General features: G+C 41.2%; 1 protein-coding gene across 1 annotated transcript; it reads right to left on the bottom strand.

Annotated features, from left to right (window-relative positions):
• Positions 1-1,356: 1,356 nt before the first annotated feature.
• On the bottom strand, positions 1,357-11,500 carry ppp2cab (protein phosphatase 2 catalytic subunit alpha b). Its single transcript, XM_084374059.1, has 7 exons — positions 11,121-11,500; positions 3,797-4,006; positions 3,533-3,706; positions 3,305-3,394; positions 2,897-3,058; positions 2,571-2,689; positions 1,357-2,444 (listed from the first exon to the last, which is right to left on the bottom strand). Exons 1-7 carry the CDS (start codon positions 11,220-11,222, stop codon positions 2,372-2,374), a joined length of 930 nt encoding a protein of 309 aa, XP_084230185.1. The 5' UTR covers positions 11,223-11,500; the 3' UTR covers positions 1,357-2,371.
• Positions 11,501-23,239: the final 11,739 nt, after the last annotated feature.

Genomic DNA, 23,239 nt, shown 5'->3' with positions numbered 1-23,239 from the left:
ATTATTATTTTTACAGTTTATCTATTTATTTATTTATTTATTTATGAATATTCAACTTCATTTGTTTACTATAACTGAGCTGTATTCTTTCATATATTGTATTTATTTAAGTGCATTTAATGCTCAGCTGCTCTATAAGCTGCCATCAGGTGGCGCTGTTTCCTCACATCCTTTCCAGCTCATTCTGTGGTGCCTTCACGGGCTCCTCGAAAGCTCGTATTCCTTAGTTTTTCACCGCATGAATACCACATTTCTAATTGTTGCGACACTAATTTCATTTTTAAGTAATAATAAATGTGTTAAAAGTGTTTTTTTCTTGTTGTTGTGGCTGTTATCTTTTCGATGCAAAGCAAGGCATTTAAGCTGCTAAACATGCTCATATTTTCTGAATAAATGAGTAAAATAATAAACATTAAACACTAGGAAAACACATAATATATGTATATATATAATATCTGTGCTTGAATAAAATGTCAATCACATCGTTGCATGTGAAACACGACACATTCTGAAATCCATTAAAACTGTGCCCGCATTTTTTTGAGTTTCGCTCATAATTACACTATTTATGGGAGCACTTGAAAGCAACCGTTCCCAGTTTAACACTAGTGGTATCGGCCTGATACTGGGACATTTACATTAAAGGCTATTTATCGGTATTGGTGAAATTCAGGCCGATAAATACAGATGATTATATGAAGCCATACTCTTTTATTGACAAGTACAGCATCCACACACTACAGTAATGATAAACAGCTGGTGGTTGTTTGTACCTTTAAAGCTGGTTTGTGATCCGCCTGTAAATATATTACTCATGACGTCAGATTGCTTAGTCCTCAGTGGTGACATTGGTGTGTGGGAGACATACAAATGTTTGATCTTAATATAATTTCATAATGAAAAAATGACCTTTTTAAAATTAACCAAGCTGTCCTGATACGATTCAATTAATTTAACTAAATCAACTTCATTTTACCAGGAAGCCCTCGAGATTCAAATCTCTTTTTCAGGGGCGATAGAGCAAGTAACAGACAGTTTAGAAAAATAGGAGCATATTCAAAATAGACGAGGGAAAACATGTACATTCAGTAACCATAACAATAACACAAGGTCATCAGAAGGCGAGTAAACTTTCCCAAAACACGCATCCTGAACTAAATTCCTCAATTGCTGAACCGCCAGCGAACCTGCGGCACAGATGGCTGAACTGCTCCCTGGTTGGTGACCTGGCCCACTTCCAGTTGGTTGAATTTGAAATTAAATAACAGGGCAGAGGGACCATTAAAGCCAGACCGCTACACCAGTTATCATTACATGCAGGATCATAAAAAGAAGAAAGAAAACAGCACAGTCACGTCAAGGAGCCACCTTCATCTTTATTACTGAAATGGTTTGGTTAATACAGACTCTGTAGTTCAGAGGGCGTCAGTGAGTTGATGTGGATGAAACACTCCATCATCTGTCAATCATATACACCGAGCTGGGCGACTGCAGAAGAAGATGTTTCCCTTTAAAAGTCACGCAGGACAAAAAGAAACCTTGTGTGAAACTCGCCTGATGGGGGCTTTTATTTGTCATTTTTAAAAAACAAAATCAAAAAAGAAAAAACATCTGTAGTGTGAAATAATCTCCTTCTTTTGACATATGTTACATTTCTTTAGATTTTTACAAAAGTGCAAACAGATCATGTTCAGATCTCCTTAATATAAGCCATGACGTGGGGTTCAGACAGCCGCATTCAAAGTAGCAGATTTGTAATGTTGGACCTCGGTGCCATCGGTCCAGGTACACAGGTACAGGATGAGGAATTTAAAGCTGCTGTGAGCGCCGTTTTACTTTTAAAATAAGTGTTAAATAGTCCTGTATTCTGTTATAGTCAGTAACTCGCATCTCCTCTCCCCCTGATCATGCAGTAAAAGAGACATTTTCTGGAAGCCCTGCTCACTTTATCCGATCAGGACAGAGAACTCGACAGGCCGAGCAAGAAAAACGTTTGAAGGAAAGAAAGTGTGTCAACGTAGAGAGGAGGGAGGGGACAGGAAGTTAGCTAAAACGACGACGGCGCTTACAGCAGCTTTAAACATCACTGCTGTTTTACATAGTGGAGCAGATTTTCAATACGAGTCCTCAGCATTAATTATTGAAATGATTATGGCACACACTGTTTGGTCCATTATAGACACACAGACATTGTTTTTTTCGCTAAATGCTTAAATAGGTCTTTGTGTGGATATACAATGTGCACTGCTGTGTAACCCCACCCACCCCCAGTCTCCCACCCTCCCCCCGTCCTCATTCATGTTGTTATCGGTTGAAGGTCATACATCATGGCAATACCGGACCTGACTGTACAAGGGTCAAAGGTCAGAGTTTACAGGAAGTAATCCGGGGTGCGGCGGGTGACATGCGGCTCCCCTCGGCGAGGCGCGGGATCGAACTGCAAGCTGGTGAGAGAAAGAAATAAAAAGGAGACAAAAACAAATTAGATTTGTTGACCAATCAGTTTAAAGTTCAGCAGCGATTGAGATCCACAGAGCTAAATATGATCCCAGTGTTTGTGTCATACTCACAATGAGTATTTGAGGGTGTCGTCTAGTTCCATGATAGCTGCCTGGTTGCCACAGCGGTAGCAGTAGTTGGGAGCACTAAATATTGTCACCACGTTCCTCTCGTGGCACCAGTTGTAACCCTGGGGGAAGCAGATGCATTATTCACTGGAGATGTACAATTCATGAGAGAGTGCTACTATGAAACGGATCTGAACTGTTGTTGAATTCAGAGTGAAGGCGCTAGCTGGTGACATAACCTTTTGTTTAATCGTTTTCTGTAGCAGTGGTGGTTGGGAAGTCTATTTACTGTTAAAGCCGACCTCAGCAGCAGATATACAGACACCTACCTCCATAACCAGCTGGTGGGCACGGGACACCAGTGTGAGGCGGTTGGCGTGGTTGAAAGTCTCGGAGATGTCCTGGCCGAAAGTGTAGCCGGCTCCTCGGGGAGAGATGCCCCAGCCACCGCGGTCGTCTGGGTCTGACCACAGCAGGTCACACATGGGACCCTGTGGAGGACGAAGAGGAAGAGGAGCATGTTAGTGAGGAAACACAGACGCAGGTCTGCTTTTGATTAGTTGAACACCCACCATCAGGTTTAACTGCAAACATACTGAATATTTACAGACTTTTGCAAACATTTGTTGATGATTAGTTGTTTTGTTGAACTTAATTTTGATGTTCCTGGCCAGGAAGCAGCTTTAAACTTTGCTTTTGAAAATTAAACACACATATCACACCATCATCATCTTTACCTCATGTGGCACTTCCTGTAAGCGGTCCAGTGCTCTGATGTGATCCAATGTATCTATGGACGGTGACAAACCTCCGTGAAGGCAGAAAATCTGAAAGGACGAGAGCAAAGTGTCAGCATCTCTCTCAAACCAATATTTCCTCAACTAGCAGTGTTACCGGTTACTTTCTAAAATACAAAGTTAAACTCTGTCACGACATAAAGTAAACCAACCGACATGTGTTCTCACCTGAGAGTCTACCAAGGCAGTGAGGGGGAGATAATCGAACAGGTCTGTGAAGTACTTCCAAACGTTGGCGTTGCCATATTTCCTTAGGCACTCGTCGTAGAAGCCGTACACTTGTGTGATCTGTCTGCTCTCGTGGTTCCCTCTGAGGATTGTGATGCGCTCCCGGTAGCGTACCTTAAACAAGCGGAAAACATAGCTGTGTGTTAAAGAGTTTCAGTTTTCTAACAAATCAAATGTGTGTGGACGTTTCAAACACCGCTTTACCTTAAGTGCTACGAGTAAAGTGACGGTTTCTACAGAGTAGTAGCCTCTGTCTACGTAGTCTCCCATGAACAAATAGTTTGTGTCTGGAGATTTCCCTCCGATCTTGAACAGCTCCATGAGGTCGTGGAACTGGCCGTGTACGTCGCCACACACCGTCACCGGACATCTCACTTCCTGGACGTTTGACTCCTTGGTTAGGATCTCCTTTGCCTAGATAAAAAAAAAAAAAAAACCACACATTTAACTTTAGGTCATGAAGCAGGAAAAATAAAATATAGTACATGAAAACTTCACAGGGGTTTAAATCATCTTAAAAGTCCATTTTTTAAACAGTACTGTGAGCCATTTTGCTGTGATTTGCTCATTGAAATGCAGGAAAATCCATGTGAGCCTGCACTGTAATCACATACTGTGTACACTGTAATTTTCTATGTCATTCTTTGTTCTCCATCTTTATTTCAGGAACAGACAATTTCCTGCCAACCTCTCTGAACACTTTCCACATCAGCCTCCAGCAGGGTCTACATTAAGATGCTACACAGTGATTACAACACAGCCCCCCCAACATCGCCACCATAATCTCTCCAAGGAAATAAGCCCGTACCCGCTGTGGGTGGGTGTGTCCTTCGTTTCCTGTGTGCCTGCCTTACAGTGCTTGGAAAGACAGATCTGGTTGCACTGCAACAATTCATTAAATCAATTACTGTGATGCTCCAAATGCAGAGAGAGGAAATCAGTCGCAGTGATTTTGGATGAAACCTTCCTCCGAGTATTGCTTTAAGAGGACTCCATTATAGCCAAGAGGACTATGGCAACACAACAGTCAGCCACTACATCTAAAAGTGGACCTGTCAGAAATGTTTTTCTTGGACACGGTTCATTTTACCCAGAATTCATCATGGCGTAGTCTAAAACTTGCTGCAGCAGCGTATGACTCAGTATCTTGCCTACAGCTAGTGTTTGAGAGGAAACACTTAGCTACTGTTGTCTGCTGATGCAGACAAGAGACAGTCACACACAGATGAAACAATGTGCAGTGAAGAAAGGTTATCTTGCATCATCTAAACATCAGAAAGGCACGTGAATATCCTATTAATCATTTTCACTCAGCAGTTGCCAGATCATTTTGCTTTCCCGATTAAAACAAAACTAAAAATAGTGGGAAATCTTTGAACGGCACCAATACTAAATCTGGAGACCCACAACAGGGCCTATTCCTGGAGTCAGTCTAGCTCAGCAGGTCTGACTAAGAGGTCAGTCAGCTGGATGAGCTCTTTTAAGGAGCTTTGAAGCAAATAAATCCTCAGGCTGAGAAAGAAACGCTCTGAGCTGAATGACCACCAGACATGTCTGACACACTTGGGGCAAGAGGAGGGGACAGAGTGAGGCATCTGTAAAATCACAAAAAGATAAAGGGGATAAAGAAGCACACTTTTTATTCAGTGACCATTTTCAAAGGATTATTGAGACGTGATCGTAAAGAAAAGGTCACTGTGCATTCACAGCCAAAAGCAGCCTCCACCTTACCGTTAAAAACAACTGAGACCAGGGTGAGAAACAGAGATAATTGACAGTGACAAAGTGCTGAAGTTGGCCCGTCACCGAAGCAGATGGGACAGAGAGAGACTGACCCAGAGTGACCATGACGGGCTTGCAGCGCTGCACAACGCTGACCTATATTACACAGAAATACACATTCTCCACGTGCCAGTACCGCCATGTGGCAGGAGGCCTTTTTAACTTTCACTGGGCTGCAGATGACAGACTGACCGGGCGCGTGGTTGGGTAAAACCAGATTGAATATTATACAGGCCGGTATTAAAGTGGAGCAGCAGTATATTTTCAAATGCACTCTTCCTAATCACTTTGAGTGAGATGAGGGGAGGATAAACAAACATGAAGTCACTCATCTGTGATCCTCTTTACATTCACTGTTGAAAACCTTCAGTTCCTTTTAATATCAGTTACATGTTATTAAATTAAACATCAATTCACTCTGAATTTACCATTGCCCAGTAAATATACAGTTAAGGTTGGACAGTGAACCCTTTGCATCATGGTCTATGATGATTTTAGACTATATGGTAGATTAGAAATCAAGGAAAGATGCTGTTCTGGGCTAGAGACGTAGAAGCCCACCAAAAAAGGAAATAGTGCTGTGAAAGCGGATTTTGTTGGCATCTTCCTGCCAAGCATTATTGCTGTGGTATTTTTTTTGTAGCTTCTTTTCAGGCATGAAGGCTGTCTGATTAAGCCAACTATCCAGGCCATCGGCCATCCGCCAATGTCAGGGCCATCTGTGAGCGTCTGCCGCATCAGTTTCTGTCGTGTGTCCTGCATCACTGGCAATAGTCGGCCCTTGTTGGCGGCTTTTTAGCTGATTGAGCGTGTTGAAACTGATGATCTCACCCATTTAGTGCAGTCTGTCCTTATTTTTCCCAACTTTTTTATTAGACATATTCTTGCTCAGAAGTGGCTATTCTAGTGAGAGTGGTGTGATAAAATGGAAGTGCTGCCTTCATAACAACAGAGTCTGGAGTGCTCTGGTTTGACGTCAGCTGTGATCTGGTCTGTTACTGAAGCTTTTTGGCTGGGACACAGGCCTTCGTCACTGCTGTCGGTTAGGTGTGTCTGGGCTCCAACACTGAACTGAATGAGCAATGCATTCAGTGACACATCAGATATCTCCACTCCTAAAATAGCTAAAGTGATCGTTACTTGTTTAACTTGCACTTTGTGGGAGGCCAGCTCAATGCCAACTTCAGATACAAGTTATATTTTTCTTCTGTGGGCTGTATTTAACCACTAATTTTATATATTTTCTGTCGTATCCTCTTATTAGTTTGCCCACTCACAAGACCAACCTTCATAACCCTGTAGCTGTAAATAAACCCTGATAATTTGCCTTTAGACCTATAAAAACCTAATATCCCTCACAAGATTTGTTGTTATGATCACGTAACAAACAATCCAACAAAAACATCACAGAGAACAACCAGACACCAAACAGGATTAACTTCTATCTGATGTAATATTACATAAAACTAGAAGAAGTATGCTAATTGGGGTCACACCTCGTACTGTGGATGCCAGACCAGCTGTGAATGAAAAGGATGACGGCAGCGGTAACGTAAGAACCTCGCCCAAAGTAGGGACCACACCTGTAGCAGAAATACCACAGTGAGGCTGGACTAGGGAGGGAACCTCGGCCCAGATTACAGCTATGCCCAAGACGTTAGCCGCCACACCGTCAACAAACTGCTTAGCCGAGTGCTGAGAAGTAAAGTCAGCATTTTCCCCCGGCTGCCGCAATATAATCTCATTAAAGAGAGTTAAACACGGCCAAAGGTTCTCCCGGAGACGACGTGGGGGGAATTAAGCTTGACGACAAGGCAAAACTACAACCACAACAGTGACCTCACTCAAAATGATTATGGTAGTTAAAAGTCAAGCTTCTTCCTGACAACAGCACTATAATCAGAGAGAACATCAGCACCAGCCAGATAATGGCAGTCTATTTTCCCCAGCTGTAATTAACAACCTTTTGCCAATGTCAGTGATTTGGTGTTCGCAGAGGTCGTTGTATTGAAGCATACTTTCATCTGATGTCTGTGATATCAGGGTTACACTATCTTCGGCTTTCCGCTCTGCTTCATTAATAAGCAATGCAAGTTTAGTTAAATATATCAGATGTTGTTGTGGGTGCGCAAACCATCACAAGTCCTTCTCACTGACTCATTTTTCTGAGTAAATCCGTGACCTCAGATGGCAAACAGAGCTTTATTTGCAGCCCTGACTGGCTGCATCAAACTGGTTTGAACATAGACCGAGGTCATTCAGGGGACCTGAGCTACTGGAAGTGGGTCAACATATCGCCTCATGACCAAATTATTACATCAGCCTGACACACTTTACGTGATGTCATATGAAATTAATATTTGAAAAGAAACTCAGAACACAGTTTTCCCCATCTTTCATTATGCCTCTGTACCATTGCTGTCCTCTGCACCATGTACTGCCTTTTATAAATCTCTCACGTGTGAAACCCTTAATATATGATTTACTTGACTCAAGAAATACAAGATAAATGAACTGGATCTAACCGCAATGGTTAGCAAGCAGTGCCGCATAAGGAAATCAAATGAAACGAGATATAAACAACACAGGGCTTCAGACTTACAGGTGAACATGTCTAGATGGTTATGTAACTCTCAAAAGGTTTATTTTTGAACAGAAAGAAAAACTAAAGACCATGAAAAGGATACGCCTCCGTCTGAGGCACGTTTCGTGAGTTTAATTAAATTTACTCTGTGCAATGACAGGAACATAAAACCAATTTCCAGTGAACAGAGCATTGTCTGCAGTCCTTTAATGTAAACATGGCGTCAAGATTTCACTATTAAACATTACTCTGCAAACAAACAAACAAATCTATAGCCTGGAGAGGGAAAAACACTGCAATGCTGAGAACTGACAAATTTGCACTGATCACGAAGAACAAGCTAAGACGTTTAAGTATTCCCTCATCCCCACACACTGGCCGCCAGACAGACTCTGGTATGTTCGCCTTTTTAGCTAGCTGGAAAGCGAAAATGAAAAGACTAAGGACAGATTACACAGCACATCTCATCCCTTCCCACCCCCATACATCCCAAAACAGAGACGACCGCTCTCTGACTCACTATGAATAGTGTAATCCTGAGTCACACACTCTGATCCCCTCAGCAACAATGGCTTTGGTTGTTTTAGTGATGCAACCCAAAAATCAATCATATCCTCTGCTATTTTTAAATCGGGGGGGATGTTGTGTAGGTGCATTCTGCAGAATATGTTAACAAAAGTCACATTGATGGATGGTTTGGTACATGCAGTTAGACAGTAGTTTGGAGTTTGGAGCAGTTATGAGCTCGTGTTAGCTGTGACAATGATGCAGCCTTGGGGTGAGGAAACTGCAGCTGTCCTTGTTTCCTCTAGGCTACGTTTATGGCATCTCTGTTGCATTTTGGAGGAAGTTGAAAGGAACAGGAAAGAAAAACACAACATTATTTTTGCAGTTCCTGCATCTAAATCAGGGATGCCCAAACTGAAACTTAACAGTGGACCATAGGTCAAAGGCAAGCACCTACAGTGTTGTATTGTAACAATACAAAAATGGTACTATATGGTATAAGCCCTGAGAAGCAAGTGAGAAAAAAGTAAGCCATCCATATTATAATTTTCTTTTTCTTTTTTTTTTAAAAAAGGAACATCTGGCAGACCAAATCAATCCCTACTGCTGGCCACACACTTCGAGCAGCCCTGATCTAAGTTGTTTTTTAAGTGTTTCTCTGTGGATATATAACACTTGTAGCTTTGCAAGACAGCTATATGTCAGAGTATATCAGTGAAGTCCAAAATAGGTCAGATAAAAACTGACATTTTCCTTCAGAAGACACAGCTGTCATCTTCAAGTCATCATAAACATACAACTTTTAGAGCATGTTACACAACTGGAACAGACCATATCAGATATGAGAAAAAATGCTTGGATTTAAGGCGCACTTGAAAATAGCATGCCATTAACCATGAGCGCAAAGCACTCCAAACATGGTAGTAGGCCTAGCTTTTCAGCCCCTTTACGAGCTACAAGGGACAGAGCTGCACTAAAGAATGAAAAACGGATTTGGCAAATAGCAATAAAAAAAAAAACATCTGTCCAGATTTAGCCTCCCTTATCAGCGTCGAGCGTAACGGCAGATTTAAAATCTGGGATGCCAGAAACATGTACAGTGAACTTCACCACCACAGACTGGAGCCGTCGGTCCAACAGAGACATGACATAAGGCAGCAACAACATCGTGCTTTGGATAAAGGGGGTAGGACGTTATGGAATGTTTAAGCAAAATATGAACAATTTAGTTTTAATAAATTGCTGCATTTTCGGGTAAAAACTGTGTTTAAGAGTTTAAGGGTGAAATTTGCCACTTTAGCCCAAAAATCTAAAACTGGATCAGCAGGTGGTCTGAGCAGAAAGGACGTTGAGGAGATTGGGGTTAAGCACCAGCTCAGACCAGAGAAGTCTGCAGAATCCGCTGGCCAGTCATCATCAGACGAAGCAGAAGTAGAGCAAAAAACCTGAATTGGTTGCTGAAAATATTGGACGTGTGTGCTAGTGTGTCAGTTAAAAGTCCATGGCTCAGCAACAAGGTCAAAGCCACAAAGACAGCAGTGTCAGAGGAAAAGACAGGCATGAAATTAGCCTCTATGTTTCCCTGTACCCATGTCCACCAACTGTCCTTTACATGGATATGTGAAACAAGAAACATGAGCGAAGGGTTAAAAAGGTTCAAAAGTCAGACTCATTACTCCCATGATGTGTCTTCACACAATGACATCACGTAGTGTCATGTTCAAGGTTAAAAATGCATTACTTTATTGCTTGTAAACAAGGCATTCTCACTACTTATTGACAACAGATGTAAATAAGAAGCTAGATGGAGGACAGGGTCAGTGTTATGATGCGTCTTCACACAATGACACCATGTAGTGTCATGTTTAAGGTTGAAAATTGATGACTTTATGGCCTAGTCGACAAGTCAGTCTGACTACTTATTGACGACAGATGTAAATAAGAAGCTAGATGGAGGTCAGCTTCAGAGGTTTACTGCAACTTTTTTTCCCCAGCTAGCTCAGAGTCAACGTGTAGCACACATGCATGAAGGACTTCACCCACATTTTAACTGCACAGTAAGAGTTTAGCAACCTTTTAGGTGCTTCAATTAGCTGCACATCACATTAATATAAAGCCTTTCAGTATATAGAGGCATAAAACAATAGTTTTTCCCATATATTTTTACTGTGTTTGATACCAACATTCACCCATCTTTTCCTCTTCTACCTCGTACCTAAAGAAGCTAAACAAAAAAATGTACAGTAACTAAGCAGTCAGTCACACTTGAATTAAACCCTGAGTGGACTTTTACTGCCACAGCTAGCTAGCTGAAAGAGATGCTACAGGTCACTCTGACAGTCTGAATGTGGGAGGCAGTAAATGTGGTATGTGACTTGAATCCTCAGTATGGCTGACCATTCCTGGCTGGTAAACCCACACGAAACGACGACATGTGCTCGTAATCAATTATATCCAGTCATATCCGACTGGCAACGACTTACACACCCAGAAAAAAGGCAGCCTAATGACTGTCAAATATACGCACAGCGCAGTGAAATGTACACTATAGACGCCATTTTAAGAATGTCTGGAAGGCGTCGGGAAGGAGAGGGAAGACGTTGACAGTTAAGTTGGGAGTTACAGGAGAGGGATTTCTTTAAAAACATGTCTCACCTTTTCACATAATGTCTTCACTTGTCCCTCCGATAGCTGCTTGCATTCGTTGAGCTGCTCGATCCACTGATCAATTTCTTTCGTAAACGCCTTTTCGTCCATTTCTGTGTGTTTTTTTTTCGGGGGTCGCTGCTGCTGCTGCTCGTTAAGCTGGCTTCGGTTAGGAGACGACTCCCTCCCCAGGTGTTTCTCGTCTTTTCCCCGGGGCTTAAAAAGCGGACACGGACGGTGCTGTTAGCTCTCTAACGGAAAGACGCATGTAACTGAGTCTGGCTGCCAGGTCGCTATGATTTGACTGAATCAAAACTGAAGGGGAGGGAGGGAGAGGGGAGACGTCAGTCGGTTGATCCACCCAGCCTGGAAGTTTGTTTGTGTGGAGCTGGCTGCAAGGGAACGCCGCATTTCCGGTTGTGACCTTCTAAATAAAAGCATGGGGTGTTAAGAGTGACGCAAGGGCTCAGAAACTGATGTTGACAGCTGGGAAAACATTTATTTGCCTCTATGTTTTAGGGTGCTACTTCTTTCCTCACTCCCAGGTCGTTTATTCCTAAAACACAAACTAACTGGGTGCATCCTCTTAAAGTAAGAAGTACAACCGTTTCCTATGTCATGTAATAGCAAGGCAAGTTTATTTGTTATAGCACAATTCAGACAAAAGGCAACTCAAAGTGCTTTACAGGGACATAAAAATTACATTAAAAGAAATGAAAAATTGCATTTAAAATACATTAAAACAAAACGTTAAAACAAGTAAAGAAATAGGAAAGTAGGCTAAAATAGAATAGGTTAAAAAAAATAGCAGTATAATATATCCTAAAATGGAAATCCTCAAGTAAAATCCAAGCACTTAAAAATTGTTTTTAAAGGTCGCACAACCCAACTTACCTCAATGCTACTTTGCACCTCATGTAAATACTGTCAATATCTTATTTAGTTAATTAAAGTGATGCTTTCATATAATCTAATAATATAATATAGGCTAAATTATTCTGAAATTAGTCATTTTACATGATGATGACTTTTATTTTTGATACTTCAGCTACGTTATGAAGCTTATACTTTGTTTTTGTTTTTTGGAATCTGTGACTTTTACTCGTAACAGAGTATTTTTACACAGTGGTATTTCTATACAGTGCTGCTTTTTAGTGACTTTGCTGCAGGCTTTCAAGAGGTAAACCTCAACCACTTGGAAGCACCTGATCCCTCGAAATATATCAACATCAATCCCCCTGTTGGTGCCAGATGCTGAGCAGCCACTGTTTGTTTGTTTGTTGTGTTGTTGTCTTTTTCTTTTCAGATATTGTTGATCTTTAAATCCTTTGCAAAATGAAAAAAAAAACAGCCTTATATCTATACTAGATGGTAGATTTGTATCACTGACTTCTGAAGAGTTGTGTATTATACATATTTCCCTCCTACTTCCGGTCTCGCTCTGGTGGACTGTCGCGAGCTTGTCGCAGCAGCAGCGCGCCGCCGACACAAATAGCGAACCGGCGACCGATGACGGCAGCAGCGCCATTGGTCCAGAGCGCTGCTTCCTCTGCACTTTTATTGGCTGACCGTTTAATAGAGAAGTTACCAACACAGCCCAGAGAGAGAATACATCATCGCTCCCCGGGAGCATGTTGTGAATTTTATGGTGTGGCAATGATGTCAGCGTTTCACATGCAGCCAGCATCAGGTAAACAAGATCAGAGACTGCATGGGCCCTGCAGTGTGTGTGGGATACGTGTGTGTCCATATGGTTCAGTTCATTTTGTTATGCTGAACATGTTTTACCAGTTCTGATGTGTATGAGAAGAATTAGTCATAGATCTCAATTCAACCAATAGAAGTCAGCATTAAAAATAGGAAAAAAGGCCAAAACCAGCAAATGATGATCATTTCTTTGTGCCACTGAACCTCAGTGTTGTCCAAAATTGATTAAAAACACATAAATGAGCTGCCTTGTTGCACTGTTCATCATTTCAATGATCACTGGCATTGAAATATATTTACATGAATCCTACACACACAGTCCTGCTGCTGTAAAATGAGTATGAATCAAAAAAATAGGCCCCTAATTGTCGTACTCAGTCCTGTTTGTGAAACATTTACTAAAAGATACCAGAAGTTCAGTGGCGAAAAGGACAAAGCCACACTCAGCTGACAACACCTCAAACACGTCAGTCTCAGAGGGAAGTCACGCATCACGAGTGCTTTTATGACCGGTCTCAACAGAATCAGCTGAAATTAGCCTTTATGTTTCCCTTTATATATTTATAACTTGTGAGGTAATGACCACCAACTGTTCAAAGGGGATTTAAAAGGTTCAAAAGTCCTCACAAATCACGTCATGAAGTGTCACGTTTAAGGTAGAAAACTGATTACTGCCTGTAAACAAGCAAGGATCACTACTTATTGACTACAGATGTAAATAAGAAGCCAAATGAAGGACGGGGTCAGAGGTTTATTACAACTTTGGACATTTTTTAACTGCACAGTAAGAGCTTACTGATCTTCCCAGGGCTTCAGTTTGCTGTACAGTACATGAAAATCATCTTTTTGTCTGTTTGTGAAACATTTAAAGCGACAGTGTCCATCTGTTATAGGAAAAACTAGTCTTTTTCTAAAGTGGCACTGTATATTTGGGAATTTTTAAAGGTTTACATCTTCAGGAGGAAGAGTAGCTGCGAACCTTACATATCCTGATCTCCTTTTTTCATATGATGACCGCTCAACAGCCAAAATCAGACTCATTTTGCTTTTATTGTGAAAAGAGGCTGCATGTTGGAAATATAACATATATCATAAATACAGTCTCAAGTCATTTTCCTTATGTTTTTGCCTTTTTTTAACCCGTCTGCCACGGGGCGTGTTTATACGGATACTTGCACAAGCTGCATATAAATATGCTGTTATCACATCATGTAAAGTTTCAAGCAGGTGTTTCTTCAAATGCTAAAAATAGTCGGCTATTTATGTGTAGTAGGCTACATGGAAATACACAACAGGAGGATATTCTGTGTGGGGTAGTGTCATCAAATGGTAAACAGAGCTTATAAAACCCTTTTCTCAGCAGTTTGTCTTCATTTCTCCAGTGAGATTCGATCAAGCCTCAGATGACTCAGCTTTGGTCTAAATCGAACTCCTCCTGTGGAAAAATAACAATTCAGACAAAATAATTTCCTGTTGTCTCGACTCCACAATGCAAACAGGATATATGTGTCTAAGGTTTAGATTATCACAGGTACAGTTTTGTCCTTTGAAGAAAATGTTTTGTTCCCTATACTCAGCAAGCTGTGGTCTAAATATGCCTGTGCACCGCTTCTATGGTTTCCATCTTGTCTTCTAACCAAGGCTGACCCAGTCGCTCGAACATTATGTTGCAACTTTTTCTTTAGGTGCTGTACCTAGACTCTGGTTAGGTCTAGGCACAACAATCACTTGGTTAGGGTTCGGAAAACATCATGGTTTTGGCTTAAAATACCCGTTTTGGTTTCCACAAACGGGGCTGGAAATTGTCCCGAGGTGACACTTACAAATGTTGGAACTCGGTCTTGAACAGTCCCTTTAGATTTGATAGCACCATGGTGATTTCCTGAAAATCCAACAGCTCTTGCAGCGACGCCTATGCCTGTGAAGGCAAACTGAAAAATAGAGCACAAACACTGTTTTCATCTTCATCTGACGTCATCATGTGCAGAGATTTATGCCACAGAGACTCTTCCATCTGTGATCCCCTATCCAAGCCAAACAAATGAGACATTAATGTTTCATTATTCTGCATGTTTAGTAACGTGTACCCCTCTCTGTAGTACAACCACTGTATAAACTGGGTCTTTGTTTTTCGCAACAGGCCACTATAACTCAATAGGAAGCGGTCGGGGATGGTGTAAGTTGGGTCGACAGAGGTCGTAAGTGTCACTTTATAATGAATAACGCTGTCAAGGAAAGTAAGAATACATCAGTCTTGAGTGTGTGTTCCTGTTTCTCTAACGTAACGTTTGTTTACTTGTGTGTGGCTGTTGAAGTCCGGCTACGTTAGATTTCCTGGTCCATTTGGCCCGCCATTGAAGAATACAAGCCTCAGTCTCTGCCTCAAACAGACAACGCACATCAAACAAGAGCTGCGATCAAAGACCGGCTTTCAGGGCCGCTCACTGACGCACTGAGACACGGACAAGCATCGCCTTAATTAATAATCATCGTATCTCAAATTAAAGCTGTTGGGTTCCCTTTGTACACACGATGAAACGCCAGGGAAGATGACAGAGGGAGACAAATGTTGGAGGTGATGGGCAATGTGCTCTAATTAAACCAGAGGGAAGGTCGATTTGTTGTACCGCTCCACAGATACAGCAGGCAGGTTACTTCTAAAGTGTGCAGATTATTCATCACTTGCAGAAAAGTGCTCTTTTTTTATCACTTGTCACCATCAAACATTAGGTCAAGGTGTAAAAATACCCTCAGAACAGTGCGATCACTTCAGCTGCAACCACAACTTTCTTGCAGGTTAGAGTCGATCTGTTCAACATCATCAACTTTTGTTCATTTTCAAGGAAATCAAATCTATTTTCTTCCTGCAGCGATCGCAGAGGATGTGTGCGTGCTGAGGCGACACGTCTCTCAATAAGTTCTTTATTAAAAAACAAATAATATGTGCCGGGCAGAACCAGACGCTGCCACGCTGTGGTTATTTTCTGTTACACTGATTGAGCCTCTTCTGCAACAATAAGCCACGTAATCATCCACACACTGGAGACGGCTCTCCTAGTTATTGAAGATCAATGTTCGCAGGTTCACAACGAGAACAGGCAGCAATTTTTTTTGCTTTACAAAGAACAGAAGCAAAGGCAGACTTGAGTTTCAGATCATGCATTTATTAATCTCCATTCTGTCGGCCATGTTTATTTAAAAAAAAGAAAATCAGGATCCTGCTGCAGTTTTCCACAACCTGTCGGACTCATGATAAGCTTCCACTTCATCAGGTTTCAAGTCTCTGAAACAGTGACCCTGTAGCCTGTTTTAGATCATGACAAGCGGCCTCTGGGTCATTGTTTTCCACATTAACATTTCATCGATCAATGTGGAAGCGAGCTCATCCAGGCTCTGTGATTGTTGTGGCCCTGATGTCCCCGGTCAGCAGACCGGGCAGGCGTCCAACCTGGCACCCCCCCAGTGGCCCATTCATCCTCCTCATGTGACCGGCCTGCCTTTATTTAGTTTTTTTTGTGAGGTTTTTAGCTAAAATCTTGTTCCAGGTAATAAATAAAGACAGGTGTTGCATTTCTTGTGATGCACCAAGTTTATTTGATTTGTCTTGGATCTGAATTTAATTGGGGATACAAGAGCAAAAACCTTCTAGATTCTTTCCTTTACTATAAAAAACGCATGTGAATCGACCTTATTCACACTGCGGCCATTTTCCCCCAACGTCAGTGCTGGGATAATGTAACACTGCTTCTGTGTTCCAGGATTTAAAGTTGCATGAACGTTATTAATGTGACAAATTGTTATCGTTTCACAGCTTCCCAACTGATCAGCAACTGAAAAGATAAATGATAGTGAAAATCTGCAGGCATAGTTGGCCATCTTTCAAGGTCAAACGACATATTTGATAACTCGTTAGCTGTTAGCATTTAGCAACTTCCTAGCTCTAACATTACCGTTTGATTACATCCTGTGTGCTTCTCTTCCAGGTTTAGACAAACGCCTATCAGAACGAACGCTAACGTTAGCTGTTCTCTAATTGGAGATAATCGGTTATTAGACCTGTTGTTTTACCTTGAAATATGGTCTGATGTCCCTCCAGATTGAACTATCCACTGCCTTTATAGTCGCCAATTAATTAGGAGGCAGTGGAACGATAACGATTTGTCAGATTGCCTACATTGATGTGACTTTCTCCTAGAATACAGCAGTATGACATCTTTGCTCCCACCCCTGAGCACGATGTCAGTGTGAATGTTATCTATAGGGAACGGTTAAGTCTACTTTTGATTTCTTCTTCTTACTTAGGCTGAACAATGTCTTCCATACCAGAAAGTAAACAAAACAATAGGCGTAGACATTTAGGACAGTTCGTAGCTAACTCCATGCACGTCTCCTGGGAGCGTCCCAAAGGTTTATTTCTAGATATGGGAGTGATGACATGTCAACAAGCATTGCATAAAGAGGCCAGAGACAATGGCAGGCAACACAATACAGCAGCCTAATCCAAAGTAACACAACTCTCGGCTGCACTGTGGCGGCACGGAGCCTCTGTGAGCTCCAACATGCTGTTAAGGAGCCACCAGGACACATTTATCACTGAGCCGCCTCTTTGTTGTTGTTCCTGCTATTCAGGTACCTGCTGCTGCTCCTGTGCAAAAAATCTAAATTTAAATTCTCCGCGTGAGGGTTGGATAAGAGCCCTTTTAATTCCAGGCGAGCAGATGCGGGCCGCATGTTTGATGGCGGTGCCAAGCAAGCGATCAGGATAAAATGGCTAAAATGTTTTGTAAACAACGCTATCAGGGTGTTTGTCTGTGATGTGGTGGGGGGGAGAGATGGTGATAGATGAGTTGTTTTTTGGATGGTTGGGATATCTGAGGAGAGCAAAACCCTGGAAAGGAGTCAGACAGACAGACATTGTGCATCCTCCCCCCCAAAAAACAACAACACTGGTTGTATAACAATAGCTTATCAGGCGCGGATAACATTACATCATTACATTGTGATGTCACGTGACGATCACCCTCTGCCTGACCTCGAGAAACTCCAAATACAGAAAGACTCATACATAGATACAGAGAGGAAGTTTATTCAGTGGTAGTTTTAGATTCACATGAATGCATAAATGTAATACAAATAACATGAATTAACACTTAAGATCACTTTTAGGAACTTATTGTATATTGTTGCAGTCCGATGAATAACAGAAATCAATGGTTAAAGGTTAAAAAACAAATATATACACATTATTAACCAGTACTTATGTTTGAATTCCTATCTTTCATTGTTATAATCTGGTGTTTTCCCACATTATTCCTCCATTTATCATCCTTTTTGTCCTCTGGAGTAAATGTAAGTGATGTTTTTTACATGTCCGACTAAATATAAAGGTACAAATATAAAACTAGAAGGAAAAAAAGATAGAAAGAGAGGCAGCAACAACCTCTACCTCTCTCTCTCTCTTTCTCTTTCCACCAATTAGCATCTAGTATTGTGTCTCCAGGATACCTGAAACCATGACAACAGCAGGTTACTGTTCCCCGTCCCATCATATCTCGAGCTCCATCTGGTGTTGACAAAGAGGAAGTCCAGGCTGCTCGTCCTCAGTCACTTTGAGGACAAACCAAAGCACCTATAGTCCAAAAAACCTGGAGTTTGAATGTTTTGTTAAATGAAAGTTTAGCCACATAAGTAAGCGCTAATAAATCAAACATAGGGGTATTTTTTCATGCAATACTTTTATGTATTTTATGTACCTGAGTATTGCACCGGGCATTTCCAGTTGTGTTTGTGGCGACAAAAATGTGACATTTTTGACAGGAAGTCCATACATTTCTAGCTGTGTTTGTGTGGCGACCAAAAAAAGCTTTTCTAGTCCGTTAACCTAAACAGAGCATAAGCACGGCGTTGAAAACGGGACCTAAAGCGTAAAGTTGAAGCATTAAAAATTGTAAATCTTTTTACATATCTGTGGTTTGCAGAAATGTAACATAGCCAGCATCTATTCTGGTGATGAGATGTTGTTGAAAACTCAAACTATTTTGTCAAATCAGGTCGAGAATAAACTTTCAGGCTTAAGAACTGATGACTTTGGGGGTAAATTAGTGGGATTCATCATATTGAAGCAGGTGGTCTGAGAGTTGGAGCTCTGGAAGCGTAAAGTCAATACTGATGAAGAAAAGTAGAAATGTCTCCTGAGCTGAACGCTCTCTCTCAGGCTCCATTCACATTAAACACATTTTAAATCATCGCTGCCTGAGCTCCGGTCCCCGTCTGCACATTTCAAGCAACTTCTGTCCCTTCTGTATGTGCCTGATGTGTATATGTGGTGATTTCAGAACATCAGAAGCTGTCGGCTGGGAAATATATTTAGTTTTTGAGCAAAGGGGCTTCATCTTCAAAACGCTGTCTCATTATGTGATGTCCTATTTTTTTTGCCCTGCTCTGTTTTATGTTTTTTTCGGTGCAGTGCCACCGTTTGCTCATTCTTTTTCCAGAATGATTGAGAAGATTATGAAACCACCACATAACTTTGTGATGAGTCAGACAAACACTCCCATGATACTTGATGAATGTAATTACCCGAGCCTTGAAGTGGAGAGTCCGAAGTCTCGATTGAGACCTGATTAAAAAAAGAAGAAAGACAGATGGCAGAAAACTTTGATTCTGAAATCTGATTGTGTTTTAACATTTAATGTTTCTCTCTGAACACCAAAGCAATGCCTTTGTTTTTAACGCCTCACTGAAACATGCTGTATAAACATGTTGCTACAAAGGTGTTGTTGTTGCATCAGCCATGAATAATGAGTTCAAATTCATAATAATCGACGGTGCTGCATTTGCATTTGGCTCCGTGCATCTTCATATTTCCACATATCCCTAAATTGAAAAGCTTCCAACAGCAACAATATGAAAACCATGGGTGAAAAAGAAATCTTTGATGACTAGACGAGTCCATATTCTTTGTTTGTCTCTTCCTGTGGCCTTCCATTAGGCACAATGTTCTGCACTGAAGTTAAGACATCCTGCTCTACATTACAAAGAGATAAGCTCCATGATAATAAGACACTGAGTCTGCAGCCACAACAGTGGCTTTTTGATGAGTTGTGTTATGAGGAAAAGAAAATGCTAACATCTGCATGCTAACATGCTGATGTTAAGCAGGCATGCTGTTACCATATTTACCATGTTAGCCACATGTTAAGTCAGTGGTCATTAGCAGCAAAGTGCAGCTGAGGCTGATGGGAATGTCCACATAGCAAGCTGATAATGACAGCAGAGAAAAAAGGGAAGAGATCATCAAAGTTTCTGTAACTGTGTTTTTACGAGCTAGACAGCGTGCCGGTGTTCGCTTGCATCTTTTGATCTACTCGCCCCCCTCCTACACATGAATGAAATAAATGTGCAAGTATTTTTCTGTTTATGCTCATCCGATCACACATCCACGCACACGCCGATGGAACAGCCGGGAAACGAACCATCAACCTTCCACAGCCAAAGCAATCCAACCGGCAGAATAAATGTTAGCTGAGCACGCGTCTGCAAAACCACAGATAAGTTAAAATCTCTTTATGTTGCAACTTTATTTGTCGAGATTGAATTTTTTCTATTTTCCTCTTAACGCACAAAAAACACTTGGTTAGGGTGAGAAAACATCATGGTGCGGCTTAAAATACCTGTTTTGGTCACCACGATCAGATGGAAATGTGTGTAGGTCTCCTAAAAATAAAACACTTGCTTGTCATGCAACAAAAACAGCTTGAAATTTCCGCAGGTATCGTGAAAAAAGAAAACGTTTTGACGCCACAAAAACGGATGCAAGTCCTTACAAATACTCACTGGTGTGACCAACTGTGGTTGGCTGTTCGGCAGCCATGTCCACAACCACCCCATGAATGTTCATCCATCTTCTATCAGTCTGAATCAAAATGGTAGACTACTGACCCTCCATAGACACATGCTGCAAGCACGAAAAAGAAATGTGCATAAACCAAAAACATTTTCCCTCTCCCACCATCCTATGATTCAATCTACTTTTGTCCAGATCTGATGAAGGCATCATTTTAATCAATCTAAATTTTATCACCACCAATGAAAGCGCCATTACCCTTCACAGATCCTAAAATTTGACCGAGACACTCCGACCTGCCGCGGGCTTGACCGACTGCCCAAACACTCACCCAGTGTGTAATTTAATTACCACCCTCGCCCATGCAGATGTAACAAGACATCACAGGTCTAATGAGACAATTAGCCTGCACCATCTTAAAGCTTCGCTCCTCATTAGCGCTGATGGCTGTAGAACATGTTAATGGCTCCATCACGGACCCGCCCTAACACTCAGACTGGAGTCTTTCAGCCGTCGCCAGCAGGTTTCTGTGGAGACTAATGGATCATTACGGTAAGACTGATGAGGGAGGTAAAAAGGCCTGAGTGACCTCTACATCTACAGAAACAAGAGGGAGAGAACATGAGGGAAGCATACATCCAGGCACAGTAATGTTCAACAACTAAATTAATGAATGCTGAAAGAAAAATTTGTAATTTTTGACCGAAAAAGTCACAGGGAAGATGTGACAAAACAATTCACAGAGCTAAAAGTTTCTGTTATATATCATCAAAATATTTTATCTCAAAGTTTCTGATCTTAATTTTACATCAAGCAACTTTCTTTCCCAGTTGCGATCAAACATATATTGTTTCATATACAGTATGTAGGTATATTATGAGAGGGAGAGATACAACACGGCCTCTCTCAGCGGGTTAGAGAGATAAAACAATGCACCATTTCTCTGCCCTTTCTATTAAAAGCACCTGAGCTCAGCAGTGATGCTCGTTTCCTGCCTATTTTGGCTGGACCCAGGCCTTTTGTTTAGCCTCTGACAGACAGACAGTCAGACAGACAGACAGACAGACATGGGGTCACATTTTTCTCCACAAAGCAGCCAGACAGAGAGTTCAGTCAGTTTCTTGGACCTCCCTGAATGAAACACCCTTTCACCGTTTCCCAGCTGATAAAATCAAGCTTCCTAATGGTGCTGAAATCCCATAAATAAACCTGCTCCCCTCTGCCCTCAAGAGCCCAGAAAGCAACACATGATGTAAATGTGTTTTGCATTACATAAAGATCATGCTTTTCATTCCTGGCTCTTGGGGGAGCCAGAAAAGACTACTGTGAGGCCGAGCCCTTTTGTCTATGTGTGACCTACATTCTCACAATAGTGAAATGCCAACAGGGCGGTGGGTCTATTGTTAGACCACAATCTGAACTGCAATGTGGGGAAATGGTCAAGAGAATGATTAAACTAGATTAAATAGAGAGATACATTTGCCGGAGCTTTGAGTGGGATTTCACTGAAGCCCTGCAGCAGGTCTGCTGCTCCAACTAACTCCATGTGTGAGTCAGAATATTGAGCTGCGTCATGTGATCTGGTGTTGGTCGATTTCTGCAACAATTTATTACATTTTAAAGTATAAGAAGACAATGAAGAGACGTAAAAGTCTGCTGTGACTTTATAAGATACTTGAGATGTTTGAAACGATGTGAGTCCTGCCAATGATCCTATAAAACACTGTAAGCAAGCTGTATACATCATTATGTAAAGATACATTCCCCTCTTTTCCTGCTCTTGGCATCACATTCATTCTAATGGAGATGCCAGATTTATGACAGAACACATTAGGGCAGTAACTAATGACTTTAACCTGTAGATTACTTTCTCTGCCAATCATTTGGGCTACAAAATGTCAGAAAATAGTTCAAACATCCACTACACAGTTCATATTTTTGTTCTGTTTGGCCAAATTGTTTCCTCATTTTTAAAAAAAAAAGGCAAATCTCGTATGAATTTATGTAATTAATATGTGAAAATGTTAATTTCTTACATGTTCATTTTCATTCATATGTGAAAAAAAGCCAGTCACTTGTCAAAATGTCCAGTGCACATGTGACATTATTTATTTTCACATGTGAAAATATGTGAAATTGTGAAATTCACATAAAAAGAAAGCAAATTTCATGTGATTTCGTGTGCTTTGTTTTGTTACCGCATTTTAAATGTCAAAATCTACACGTAAAAAAAAAGGCTAATCACTTATGAATGTGATTCAGATGTGGAAATGTAAATTTCTTGTGTGTAAAATTTCCATTCATATGTGAAAACGAAGCAAATCACATGTGAAAATGTGTGAAAATGTTGAATTCACATGTGAGCATTTTCATTCATGAGTTAAAAAAGCCAATCACTTGTGAAAATGTCCTATCACACGACTAAATATTCAGTTCACAAGTGAAATTGTGATTTTCACCTGTAAAAAGGTGAATTTCACATGTAGCTCTGAGTCCGAAACTTAACATCAGCACCTCTATAATCTGGCTCCTGCACACAGATTCTGACTCGCCTCCATCAATACCAGTAAAATCT

The sequence above is a fragment of the Pagrus pagrus genome (genome assembly GCF_965226575.1).
Source record: "Pagrus pagrus genome assembly, chromosome: 14".
NCBI lineage: Eukaryota > Metazoa > Chordata > Actinopteri > Spariformes > Sparidae > Pagrus > Pagrus pagrus.
Note: the sequence above shows the minus strand (reverse complement) of the source record. Positions and strands in the feature narration are given on the sequence as shown.